Here is a 12971-nt window from a genome sequence, read left to right on the forward strand (position 1 = left end):
AGGACAACCTAAAAAAATTTAATATTGACATTGATACTTGGGAGACACTTGCCCAGGATAGCTTAAAATGGAGTGAAGTCCTACGTGATGGTCCCCTGCATTTTGAACTTGCTCACCAACAAGCCGAAGAGGACACGAGGCGCAGGAGGAAGGAGAGACTAGTCTCCAGTCATGGTCAACAGCCTCCTGCTGAGTCTGAAAAAATCTGTCCTCATTCAAATAGAACATGTGGTTCAAGGATTGGTCTTATTAGCCACTGGAAGACCCATAACTCCCATGGAAGACTATCAGACTCGGTAACAAGTGATCGCCCATCATCATCATACTACTACAGCATTTGCCTCCCACCAAACATTAAATCTAAAATGAAAAATTCTTATATATGAACAAATTGCACTACAAACTATGTCAAAATGTGACCCTGGAAAGACCAAATGGTATAACCTTCTTACCTTTCTCTACTCCAAAAATATATAAATTGGGCACAATTCAGGTGCCATCCTTTTACATCTACATACTAATCAATAAATACCACATCAATACAGTCCTTGAATCCAAAAAAATAACTCCACATTTACATCAATTTCACTAAGAATCTGGCCCCAAGTCTCTGGAGCCAGTCTGGAACAATAAGAACAACATGAGTTCTGTCCTTACATTGCCAAAGATTCTCACTATCACAGGTAACAGACAAAATACTTAGGATAAGTTGTTTGCCAGCTTCTAGAACAACTTGCTTAGTTTAGTATTTCCTTAACGCAAAAAAAGGTTGTTGCATTCTTCCATAATGTTTATACTCAAGTAGGTTTCTAAACAGGCTGTATTTCCCAAACTGACCTTTCGCTCAATCTGTACATTTACACTGTTTATTTGTATTGCAACTGAAAAGCTAGACTTTCTGTACACTGAAATGGCAATTTTACTTCCTGATGTAGTCTAGTATATCTTGTGCCCACTTTCTTTTCCACACAGAACACTGTTATGATGGTGTCCAACACAATGCCAGGCCATCCTGACATTTCTTTAATGGTAAGATGACACTGCGAACTTCCTACAATCCCAAGAAACAGAAATCTATCATAGATAAATTTCCCAGGACTCAAGACTGATATCTGTCATTAGTCGGACTTGGTGGGCTCTACAGCAAAGTAGCTCCAATTCCCATAATTTGGCTCCTGTCTACCCAGCACAGTAAAAACTAAGCTCTTGAATATTACTCTTACCAACGTACCCTAATGTCTTCCACCTTATGATCAACATGCAGTGATCTCATAAACATTCTTGGCCAGGACAGTTATGCACAGTACCATTATAACGGTTAAATAGGGTGTGACAGCAAATGTTACTTTTTTGAGGGAAAAAACTATTATGTCTTCCACCTTTAAGAACTTCCTCAAGAAAAAATAGCTCTGTACTTCCAGGTTGTTGATGAAGACAGCCTGTAAAACAAAAACATTTTTTATATCTGCTACAAAACCATGATTCTTCAATACTGAAGTCATATGGATTATGGTTCTGTTGACTAGGTCCATTGCTCTTGACCTTATAAAAATATCATCCAGGCGGATGGGGAAGAATGTGCCCCTTCTAAACCTAAGTAATTATACAATCACTGTTACCATCTTTGTGAATACCCTTGGTTCTGAAAAAGTCCTGTACTGAAAATGTTGGTTCTGGTACATGAATCAAATATTTCTTACTCTAGGCCTGATTAGGATGTGAATGTAATGTGCCTGCTGTATCTGTTAACATCATATAATTTCCTAGATTTGCGGAATACTGGACCAATACAAAGTTTCCTAGGTTAGCCTTCATCTCTTCAGATTTCCTATATTTTACCATTCTTATTGCACAAAATATACTTAAAACATCCAGCACAACTTCTCTTCTGATGGAGCTGTTTCTATTGCCCCTGTTCAGCCACAAAAGCTAATTGCATGTCTCCTGCTTTGACGAACTGAGTAAAATCAGAAATGTAGAAACCTTAATGTCAGTTGGATGTCCAGCTCTAAGGTACTGTCCTCCCTGATAAACTCAACATCTTTCTGTCTATGGCCATTTTTTAACATTTTACTAAAATGCTACATTTCCATGTAGGGAGAAATGGCTTTGCCAATCATAATTTTGGTCTATGGCTAGAGGAGTCGGGTTGATGTGTGTCTGTCCATAATCTGTCCCCTTTTGGCCAAGATCTATCAAGAGTCCTCCTTAAACGACTTTTTCTGGCATGGATAAAAGGAAAAGTGTGGTTTATCAAAACCCTTGGAATCCTTTCCCATGCTGCTTAACAGCTGATAGTGGTTTTCATTCTCTGCTTAGGGATCCAAAGGCAGAGTTGAGTTAGGTATAAATAGCCAAGACCCAGTTCAGATCAAACAACTGAGTTTCTGAGGGCAATCAAAGACAGAGTATCTACACAAAAAGAGGGTATCACTAGTGGTAAGAAGCATTATCTTGGAAATGGAATGCATATCAAGGAAATCAAGGCAGTCTCATATACGAGAGATTTAATTTGTAATGGGATGATTCAAACAGTAGATAAATTTGCTGAAGGAAAGTCTCACAGAAAGGAGATCACTAAGACAGGTACCATCAGAAAGAAAAATGCAGGTTCAATCCATAAATAGGAAGAAGGAATAAGAAAAGCATGTGTGGAGCCATTCAATTGTTAGACACTCATTCAGCCATTCTCGCCTGAGCAACAGCTAAACCAATCTTGAATAATGAGATGATGATCAGATTGAGAAGAAGCCAGGTACAAAGAGTAGCCTATCCAGCAAAGGAAAAACAATGAAAGGGAACCAACAGACAGAAAGAAGGTGGCAAGTGATCTTACCTAGGAATTCCATTGAAGAATATGGGACAGATAACTTGTGACCCATATAAAGTGATCAGAGTAATATTCTGCCTCTCAAGTGACAGAGCATAATACAAAGGGCAAAAGTATTCCTAAGAAAACAGGAAAACGTCGATGTATTGTAGTATACATGGAAACCGGCAACATTTAGATACTATGATGCAGGTACCTTAGATTAAGTCAACCTCGCAAAATTCTACTCACCCATTTGCCCAAAATGATTAATTTAGATAAACATAACTGAAGAAAGTTGTGATAGAATCAAGGATGATTTCAGGGATTTGGGGGGGCGGGGGGGGAATCAAAGGTGAGACTGATGTTGGTGATCTTCTCTGAGAGCCATCTGGTTTCAAGTGCAACTGAAGAAGATTGAGCCTGAAGACCAAGACAGACATACACTGCAGATGTAAAGAGGAGAGCTTTGAATTTAAAAATCATTTGATTTTTTTTCTATAATGAAGTGACTATTCAGATTAGACAATCTCCACTCAACAAGAGGGAGTACTAATCTCCTGACTTCAAAACCAGTAGAACTTGTTAGGCAGGCTTTAAACACAGTAGAAGGTAATGGAGGAAACTTTCATTTAACTCAAATTCTAGAATGTACTTTCAATTCAAAATATAAAGGAAAACAACAGATACACTTTACAACAAAAGATGAATATAAAATACTAAATTTACTTAAGTACCTGAGCTAGAAGGGCCAAATACATTACAAAAATATTTAAAAACACATTAGCATTTAATAGCAATGAAAGTAAAGAATCAAGTCAGTGGAGGAACCACGCTAGATCTACTTCTTACCAAGCAGAAGTAACTGACTAAGAATAAAAAACCTTGGTTCGGTTAAACATGATGAGGCTCTCTCATGTTGTCAATCAATTACTCTCTAAAGTTAAGAAGTCCAAAAGGATGGTTTCTTAGCTAGGGACCATATTGATCTCTATATTGATTTAAAACACAGCTACACAAGGATATTCGACACTAGGAAGTCAAATGTTAGGGAATTAAGAAATCAAGTGATCATGGAGGCAAGGAGAAGAATTATGCAAATCCATAAGTGCGGAAGATGATAATATAGTGAAGCCAAAACAAACTAAAATTCCATTACAAAAATAAATATTCAAAGAACAACTAGTCAAAGAACCTGTCCTGGAAATGAACCAAGAATCAATATATTAAGTCAGTTAAGTTCCATTATTTGAGTCATTAAAATCTAGACAAAACAAATAATCCTGCAAGGATCAACGTAAATGGGCTAAATAATACAATATGTCTGTTTTATTTCAATGATTCTATGACAAAAACCCATTTAATAGCATTACTTTCATAAATTATATAGGAGCCAAGAATGTTAATCAGATTACACCATTCAAATCAGTGTTAGTTTGAGCAAAGGGTTATTTCCCACAGGGGAACTAACTTTATGATTTGGTGGTGTCCCTTTTCCCTCCTTTTCTCCCTCCCTTCCTCCCTCCCTCACACACACACACTCACTCACACACTCTCACACGTTTCAAAACTGCAATTCTAATATACCATTCTACTGGTATAAAGGGGCTTAAAAAAATTCAAAAACCAAAATCTTGAGTTCAAGGTAGCTTCCCAATTATGTGCAATAGTGGCTGTCCTTTTTGCTAATTGTGTGCCTTCTCATGGTCAGTTTATTCAAGAGAAAAAAACATTCTAATAGAAAAGAAAAAAGTTATTGCTACATGTATTTATATATCTAAAAGAGGAGCTTAGCAAAAGCATTAAGGATAATATTTCAGATGCAAGACATTTTTCAAACTGCAGAAAAATAGAACAGTTCTGTGGCTGTCCCTCTTCCACTTACGTGAAACCATTCTTTTGCTTGCTTAGTGATTTTGCAACATATACTGGAGCAATGCCAGGTTTATTTCCTATAGTTGTTATTAAGTAAATGGCATTTTACATCTTTGTTACAGAAACTATTCATATAAAATATTGTTCTGTAAACTAATACATGAGTATTTTATTTTAAAAGGCTTATTTTAATAATCAGATAGCTGGAAAAACTACTTTATCTATATTAGCTTCATAAATAAACCACCTCAGCAGGAACACAATTATAACTGAAAATATTCATGCATATTTATGAGACTTTGTCTTTATAACTATTTCAGAAAACTCTCTCTCTGGCATTATTTAAAAGGAACAAAAAATTTTGAACAGCACCCCAGTCAATGTCATTCACTCTATCTTTTACTGCTTTCCCCATAAACTTACAGGAAATCATAAGGTAATCTTCACAGTTGCCCTTATCTTGGTGCTGCACGGGGATTCCATTGGCATCGATCACTGCTTCTGAGGCACAGTCTGCTACCAACACTTCTTCAGAAACTACATCTTCTCCCAGACTATCGGTGACAATTTCTGCTTCTACAACATTATCATGAACCACATGTTCCACCTGCCCAACTTCAGGTACATGCATTGATTCACTTGCCAGTACATGTTCTGGTATAGACAATGCTGCTGCTGTTATGTCAGAAGCTAAAACATCATCTGGAACAGTGCAGTGTGCTAAAGAAACCTCATCAGCTACCTCTGTGCCCAGTACTTGTTCAGGAATAATGACAGTTTCAGACACATCTGCCTCTTCCATGATATCTGAGCATTGAACATCCTCAATAACAACATCCTCAATGACATCTTGGATGACTACAGAATCTGGATCATCAGGAACAAAGTTATGCACAGTTATGTCTGAGTCCACCACATCTGAAACAAATACTGTTTCTTGCACTTCCACAACAATCTGATCTCCATCCATATGTGCTGCATCTGATCCTGAAAAATATAATTAAACCAATGTTTAAAACATCCACAGTAATTCAAGGAACATGGCTGATATTTATGGGCTGTAAATTATTACAATTTGTCTTCAGATTATAAACAACATATCTATCTACCACAAGCATTCTGGTATCTTTGACCATATCTATTTAGAGAGAGACAGGGCAGTTGAAAAAGCACTAGAAAACTGTTACTTTCTTATTAGCCACTGACATTTCTTTGACAAATTAACATAGACCAGTTTTCTAGCATTCAACTAAAAGAGACCATAATTTTTTTTATGGATAAGGTCAGCCATTTTTGAGCTTCTGCCACAACCCCCAAACACTTCTCCTTTCAGAGTATCCTGTAGCCAGTACATTTTAGTTACATTGTTCTGAACTAAAAATAAAATCACAAGTGCAGCATTCAGTCCAAAAATAATAATAAAACAGCCCAGCCTCATTCAGTAACGACAACTGACTGGTTATAATCTATTTTATGTTTAACATGAAGGGCCTCATATGCTTTATCTCCTGTCAGACCTGTTGGGTCAAAAAACGCATTTGGCTCATGTGGCTGCAGTTCAAGTCCATCTTCATCCATGGCCTTTAATTCTCATCAGTCACAGTGCCTGAAAAAAATAAAGAACAGAAAGGTTACTTGCCCAGTAACTGTAGTTCTCTGAGAGTTCCCCATGCATATCTCAAACTCTTATTCAAAAAGTGAAATCCTAACCCCATTGAGGTCAAAGGCAAAATGCCCCTTGACTTCAGTATGGCCAAGATTTTCACTCAAGGTGCCTGTACGGTTCCTAAATCTCTGGAAAGCCATACCCTTTGGGACTCTCAAAAGCATCTCATGTGACTGAACATTCAGGGCTTGAACAAAGGGTAGATGACCCCTAAACACCTCAGTTCATTTTTCCTGAACCTCTTATTTCAAGGAGGTATAGAAAACTCTGAGGAAGATGGGCAGAGAAAGTGAATACATACAGATATTCCCCAAAGAGAGAAACCTCTGCAAATTTCCACTCATGAGAGACTGGTAAACAGTACAACCCAGATGGATGATGGGCTGAGGAGTTTTCAAATTAATAATGATTACAAAATTACTCAAGGTGAGTAAAGGTAGATGTCTAATAGAATCAGAAATGGACACTGCTCTGGGGTCGCTTATGTTCACAGCCTTTGGCAGCCAGAAAGGAACTAAGGCAGCTAGGGCTTGCATCTCATACCTCCCTCGGGGTCCCAAATGGTCATTGCCACAAGGTTCCAGACCCCCATGTCACAGGCACTTTGAATCTCATGAGTGAGATTATGCAGAGGCTCCCTGGAAAAGCATCACCCATTTGCTTTTAGACTAAAAATACCATCTGGTCTCAAACATTATCAAATTTAAAATTCTATCAACTCTCTATAGTTTGATACAACGTCAAAACTTATTTGATTAATAGTAACTGATTAGATCTTAAATCACTCTACCTCCCAAAAAATCTAAATACTAAAAGATTAAGAAATTCTCATTACAATTTACCCCTCTAATCTTAATTCTGCCCCCTTGCATATATGCATTAGAATTAGGGTTGAGCAAACCAGTCTGGACTAGTCCCTTGAACTTAATCCAAGCTAGGGGGATTTGATGTGTAAGACCAGGAAGAGGCGACAGAATCTCCTTGAAGATTTCTTCCAATAAGAAGAATTATGTCAGTAGGTAGAAGGCATGTGGTTTTCCTCCCTCCAAATACTTTTGCCAATTATGGGCAGGAACCCCCACTATCATCATAATGCCTTATTACAATGCATGAGCCCAATATAAAGAGTTAAGATTTTTATGGAAACCTTAACTGAAAACTTCAACAATTTGTTTTCATTCTCCATCTTTCCTTTATATTAATTAAGTTTTTGCATGGGGGAGTTTCTTTATTTGATAAACAAACAAACATTCCCAAACACCCCCCCCCCCCGCCGCCAGAAGCAAATATATTCCAACCCCATCATTGCACAACCTAATCCTCTGCTACTCCCAGCTAACAAATCCTCCTGTTGAGAAAAATAATGTAAACAAGTTTGGGGGGGGGGGGGGGGGGGGAGAGGGAATGTAGCCAGAAATTAAACTATGAGAACAGCAGCTGCAGTCCGATGTAAAAAATATACTTTTTTTCATGGACTCCTTTGTTACTTGGAGAAATCCAGTTGAGCAACCCTAGATTCTGAAAGAGGATCTGCACTGACAAACTGTGGAGGACTGTAGTCCAAGGCTCCCCAATCTTGAAAAGGGATCTGCACTGACAGATTGTTATGGAGTTCTGTTGAGATCAATCAGGCCATTTTGAATGTCAAGATATTATGTCAATGGCACTCTGCACTGATGTAAGGGTCTGCCCAAGCAGATCCCTCCACAGATCTAGGACCCCAAATACTCATTAGGAAGAAACTTTTTTAGCTTTGGATCTAGGAAAGATCACAGATTTATCAACTTTTGTTATCGTAGAAAAGCAAGAACTCTAGCACCCCAGGTATTCTAAGACAATCATTTATTCAAGTATTAATCACCAGTCCCTAATCTGTTCAGCTTTAGTAATTGAACAAGTTCAGGTCTATTAAGTCTATTAAGAATTTATTTCCTATAATAGTATGTTTTCCTGTGGTGCCTTCTTATAGTTGCTTCTTTTCCTTCTCTCTTTCTCCACCTATTCATATCTCTCGATATTTCCCTACATTATGTTCTCTGCTGTCTTACCTATATTTTCTCATACTACACCCCCAGTCATTTATTTCTCTTTTCTAACTTATCCTCTCTAACATACCCCTCTATGCATCCCCCTCATTCATGCACACACACAGGACTTGTAAATGTATCAGATACCTAGTAGCAAGAACTAAACCTGCTAGCCAAAAACTGACCAAAAAAAAATGGAGTGACCTGCTCTGTCCCCAAGCAATGCCAAGTAGAAGTACTATTTCTGGATCCTACTTAATGGCTCCATCTTATCATATATATTAACCTTTGATAAGTTAGAGTCTGATGACTTTGAAGCTCCAATTCCCACTGGCTGCTGGAAGGAGAATTCACGCTCTCTATTCCCCACTCCCACGCCATGGCCTCCTTGCTCCTGTGATGGATGTTATCCATCTGTTATCCTATCTTTCCCTCAAATTTCTGGCTACTGCACAGGGAGGTCTCCATTACTCAGCTTCTCCTTTTGGGTCCTTCTCCCCTAGGAATAACTCTATTGCTTTCCTCTACTACTGTTCTAAGTTCCAGAAGTGTGAATTGACCTGATTCTCACCATTATTCAAGGCTGCCCACAGATTCTGAGTAGCAGCAGTAAAAACTGACAAGTCTCTGGTCAGTTCTCACCCTGATGCAACTTAGTAAAGACACCAACAACAGTAGAGGTGCTAGAGCTGTCCATCTGAAAATTCAGGAAGACAGTACTTTATTTGTTTAACTCTGTTCATGCTCAACCATTGAGATCAGAAATTTTGCAAAGGAAAGGCTTACATTCTGCAAATGTTGATTTCAGTCATCTGAGAAAGCTTTCCAAGCAAGTGGATTTTTAAGATTTAGTGTGGTGAATCAAGGACAGACTTTCTACCACTTGTAACTTGTACAACATAGAAGTTTTATAATTTTTTTTTTAAAACTAGCCTCTACTGGAATAAATAAGATTTGCCTCAATACACTTTAAGACCCCAATTCTACAACTAGATCCAGGCAGAGACCTCTGCACCCATGTGGAACCCCAATGGCTTCAAAGAGCCTCTTTGCAGGTATACTGATCCAACTGAAGGATCAAGAACTAAGTCAGTTTCATGTAGCTTTAGAATAAATATGACCTTAAATATTGCATAGTTTAGTCTGTAAAGCTAAACTATAAAGACAGCTCTAACAGGATGCTTATAATATCTGCTTACATAAGCAATACAACTTTATTTGGGCAAATGAAAATCAAGGCAAATTTCTGATATGAGGACACGTAAGAAAAAATATATTTGGAATACAAATGATATTAAAATGCTAGCAATTCAATAAAAATACCCTACAAAAGAAAACGCTTCATTTCCCAAGATGTTATTTACATCTTTCCCCATAACTCTGACCTTAAATACAATCATTCAAGAAAACAATGAATGGAGAAAGAATATGTGCAGGAGAGTGAGATTGTAATATGACATTGAAACATGCGAATTCCATTACCCAACCCCCTTCCAAAGGAAGCAAGAGGGGGAAGACTAAGGCCTGGTGTACACTACAAAATTAGGTCAGCACAACTACGTTGTCCAGGGGTGTGAAAAATCCACATGCCTGAGCAGCATAGTTAAGCTGACCTTAAATTCACATGTAAAATTCTTCCATCAACCTAGCTATGGCCTCTCAGGTGGATTATCTACATGGATGGGAGACTATGTCCTGTCAGCATAGGTAGTATCTACACTGACGCACTACAGCAGTGCAGCTGCAGGGGTCAGGGCTGGCTCCAGGGTTTTGGCCGCCCCAAGCAGGCAAAAAAAAAAAAAAAAAAGCCGCGATCGCGATCTGCGGCGGCAATTCAGCGGAAGGTCCTTCGCTCCCAGTGGGAGTGAGGGACCGTCCACCGAATTGCCGCCAAATCGCTCGACCTGCCACCCCTCTCCGGAGTGGCCGCCCAAGCACCTGCTTGCCAAGCTGGTGCCTGGAGCCAGCCCTGGCAGGGGTGCCACTAGTGTTTTAAGTGTAGACAAACCCTAAGATACAGCAAAATCATTTCTCCATCCTTACAGATGAGAACAACATACAAAAATCATTCACGCACCTCCATTCCCATAAAGATACCAATATACAGAGCAAAATCTCCCTCATCCCCATACCAAATTTTTAAAAAGCACAACAAAATCCTGACCCCGCTTCCACTAGTGAAGAACAATCTGCAAAATTCCCTACCTCCCATCCCCAGTGAAAGACCCCCATCTACATCAGAAGTATAACTACAGGTTTCAGAGTAACAGCCGTGTTAGTCTGTATCCGCAAAAAGAAGAACAGGAGTACTTGTGGCACCTTAGAGACTAACAAATTTATTAGAGCATAAGCTTTCGTGGACTACAGCCCACTTCTTCGGATGCATCCGAAGAAGTGGGCTGTAGTCCACGAAAGCTTATGCTCTAATAAATTTGTTAGTCTCTAAGGTGCCACAAGTACTCCTGTTCTTCTTTTTGAGAAGTATAACTGAGTCAGGAGAACCAATTACAAGATTTTTCCCTGATCTGGTCACATCACAGTTTTAAAAGTAGTGTAGACGGGATCTAACTGCGTCCCCATAATTGGGCTAAAGGCCTGAGCAGTCCAATGCCTTAGCCTACAAGCAACTTATCACTGTGTTGAAACCAGGTTCCCCTGCCTGACTTGATCATTGAGACTGTAGCGCACACACACAAAGGAAAAATCATGTTCAAAATTACACCTTTATAAAGCAAGGGCTCGACTTCACAAATAAGTCCTAAAACCATGAAAAATGTTCCAAATACGATTAGCTGCTTGTTTCTTTTTCTGCATCTTCCTCAGTTTGGACAGTAAAACCAGCATAGTTTCTCTGTGGCCTACAGCCAGGCTCCAAACTCATTTTCACTCTCATGCATTAACTCAGTGCTGGATGTTGGATTTGCAGACACTGGGCAAAAGGATGTTTCCTCTGGATTAAGAAAAGAGGGTGACGGGGATGTTTTGGGTCAGACTGAGTCTGTGCTGATTTTAATAAAACCTAAATCGGGGAAATATTTAGCCCCAAGTATCTCTCTGAAACTCTTCAGTGAAGGGGGCTCTCCAGCCGGGGCTGGGGGAGAACTCACTGCCCTCCATAGGCGGGCAGCCATTCTTCCCAGCGAGGGGACCCTTTCCCGGGCTCCCCTTCGCCCGCAGAGCCCCCTGGCAGGGCAGGGAGCGGCATCGAGGGGACCCCGCTCGGGGCTCACAACAACTCAGCGTTGCCGCGCTCAAGGCACCGCCAGGGGGGAGGGGTGTGTGTCGGGCTGCAGCGCGGCGCGCCCTGCCCTGCCCCCTCCCGAGGGTGGTGGCGGTAGGGCGGGCGGGCGCCCTCCTCTCTCCGCAGTGCGGGGCGCATTGCTGGCGGCCCTGGCGCTGCAGGGGCCCGGGAAGCCGCCGGGGGCGGACAGCGCCAGCCCCTGTCACGCAGCCCCGGGGAGGGGGGGGAGGCAGCGGCCGAGGAGCGGGGCTGGGGCCGCCCTCGCTGGCCCGGCCCGCACGAGGGGAAGCCTGGCTGCTGGGACGAGCGATTAATTCAAGATGGCGGCCGGCGCCCTGCCCCCGCCTCTCGCAGCCTCTGTGCCCCGCCGCCATCTTGTCTCCTCCTCCACAGGCTCCGCGAGTCCCTCTCGGCCGAGCTCGGGGCCTGGCCCCGCCGCCCCCCGGCCCGGCCCGGCCCAGACCCCTCTCCCCACACGGCGCGGCCCCGGCTGCACCGCACCCAGTCGCGCTGCGAGAGCCCGGCTCGCGGCCCTGCGGCCCGCTCCTGCCGGAGCCTTGGCGCGGCCTAGCTGCGGCCTCCTCCGGGCCTGCACTGCGGCGCCGCGCCGCGGCCTGCTGCGGGCACGGGGAGGAGAAGGCCCGGCCCGCGCTGCTTACCGTGCGGGGTGGCGGGCGGCGGCGCTCGGCTCGGGGCGGCCTCTCGCAGCGCGACTGGGCCGAGCTCGGCGGCGGTGGCTGCGGCGGGGCGGGCGGGAGGGGAGGGAGGGGCCGAGCTCGGAGCTGAGTGGAAGCGGCCAAGCTCCCCGGGCCGGGCCCGCCGTCAGCACGTCACGTCACTGCCCGAGAGAGACCCAGGAAAATGCGGAAGGGAGACGCCGCCGCCGCTGCCTGCGCCGCTCCTCAGGCCAAGCGCCCGGGGCCGCGGGCAGCGGAGCGGGCCCGGGACTCGGCGGCGCCGTTGCCGGGGAGGACGAACAGGAGGGCGGCGGCGGCGGCTCCTCCTCCGCTCCAGCTCGGCCGTAAAATTCCGCTCCGGGCTCAGAGCCGCTCAGCGCGGTCCGGGGAGAAGGGAGCTGCTGGTGGCCGGGGCCCCCTGCCTGGCGGGGCCTAGGCACCCCCGCTCCAGTCGGTGACACTGACCCACGGGGTGGCCTGGCTCCCCCGTCCCCCAACATATATTTTCAACGCATCCTGGAAACTGCCGCCGCCGCTTTTGGGGGGGGGGAATTAAAGCGGTTTTGGTTTTGTGTTTTATTATTTTGGGGGGGTCTGTATTTTTTTGCATGTGGAAATAAAATCGGATTGAGTAGCGGATCTCGGGGGGGGGGGGTGGCCCGGGATAATTCCAAGT

General features: G+C 43.0%; 1 protein-coding gene across 6 annotated transcripts in view; it reads right to left on the reverse strand.

The window, feature by feature from the left end:
• The window catches only part of ZFX (zinc finger protein X-linked), a 28048-nt gene extending 15630 nt beyond the window's left edge, over positions 1-12418 (reverse strand). For 2 of the 6 annotated variants that reach the window (XM_065579396.1, XM_005281551.5), the window contains exons 1-4: positions 12278-12403; positions 11100-11327; positions 6202-6290; positions 5108-5671 (exon numbers count right to left, since the gene is read on the reverse strand). In XM_065579396.1, the coding sequence (XP_065435468.1) occupies positions 5108-5671; positions 6202-6262 (625 nt within the window). In that variant the 5' untranslated portion in view covers positions 6263-6290; positions 11100-11327; positions 12278-12403. Of the gene's footprint in view, positions 1-5107; positions 5672-6201; positions 6291-11099; positions 11748-12277 lie in introns of those variants that run through there. The other 4 variants (XM_024106905.3, XM_008170213.4, XM_065579375.1 and 1 more) reach the window with 3 other exon arrangements.
• Between the last annotated feature and the right edge of the window lie 553 nt (positions 12419-12971).

The sequence above is a fragment of the Chrysemys picta genome, chromosome 1, assembly GCF_011386835.1.
Source record: "Chrysemys picta bellii isolate R12L10 chromosome 1, ASM1138683v2, whole genome shotgun sequence".
Classification (NCBI taxonomy): Eukaryota; Metazoa; Chordata; order Testudines; family Emydidae; genus Chrysemys; species Chrysemys picta.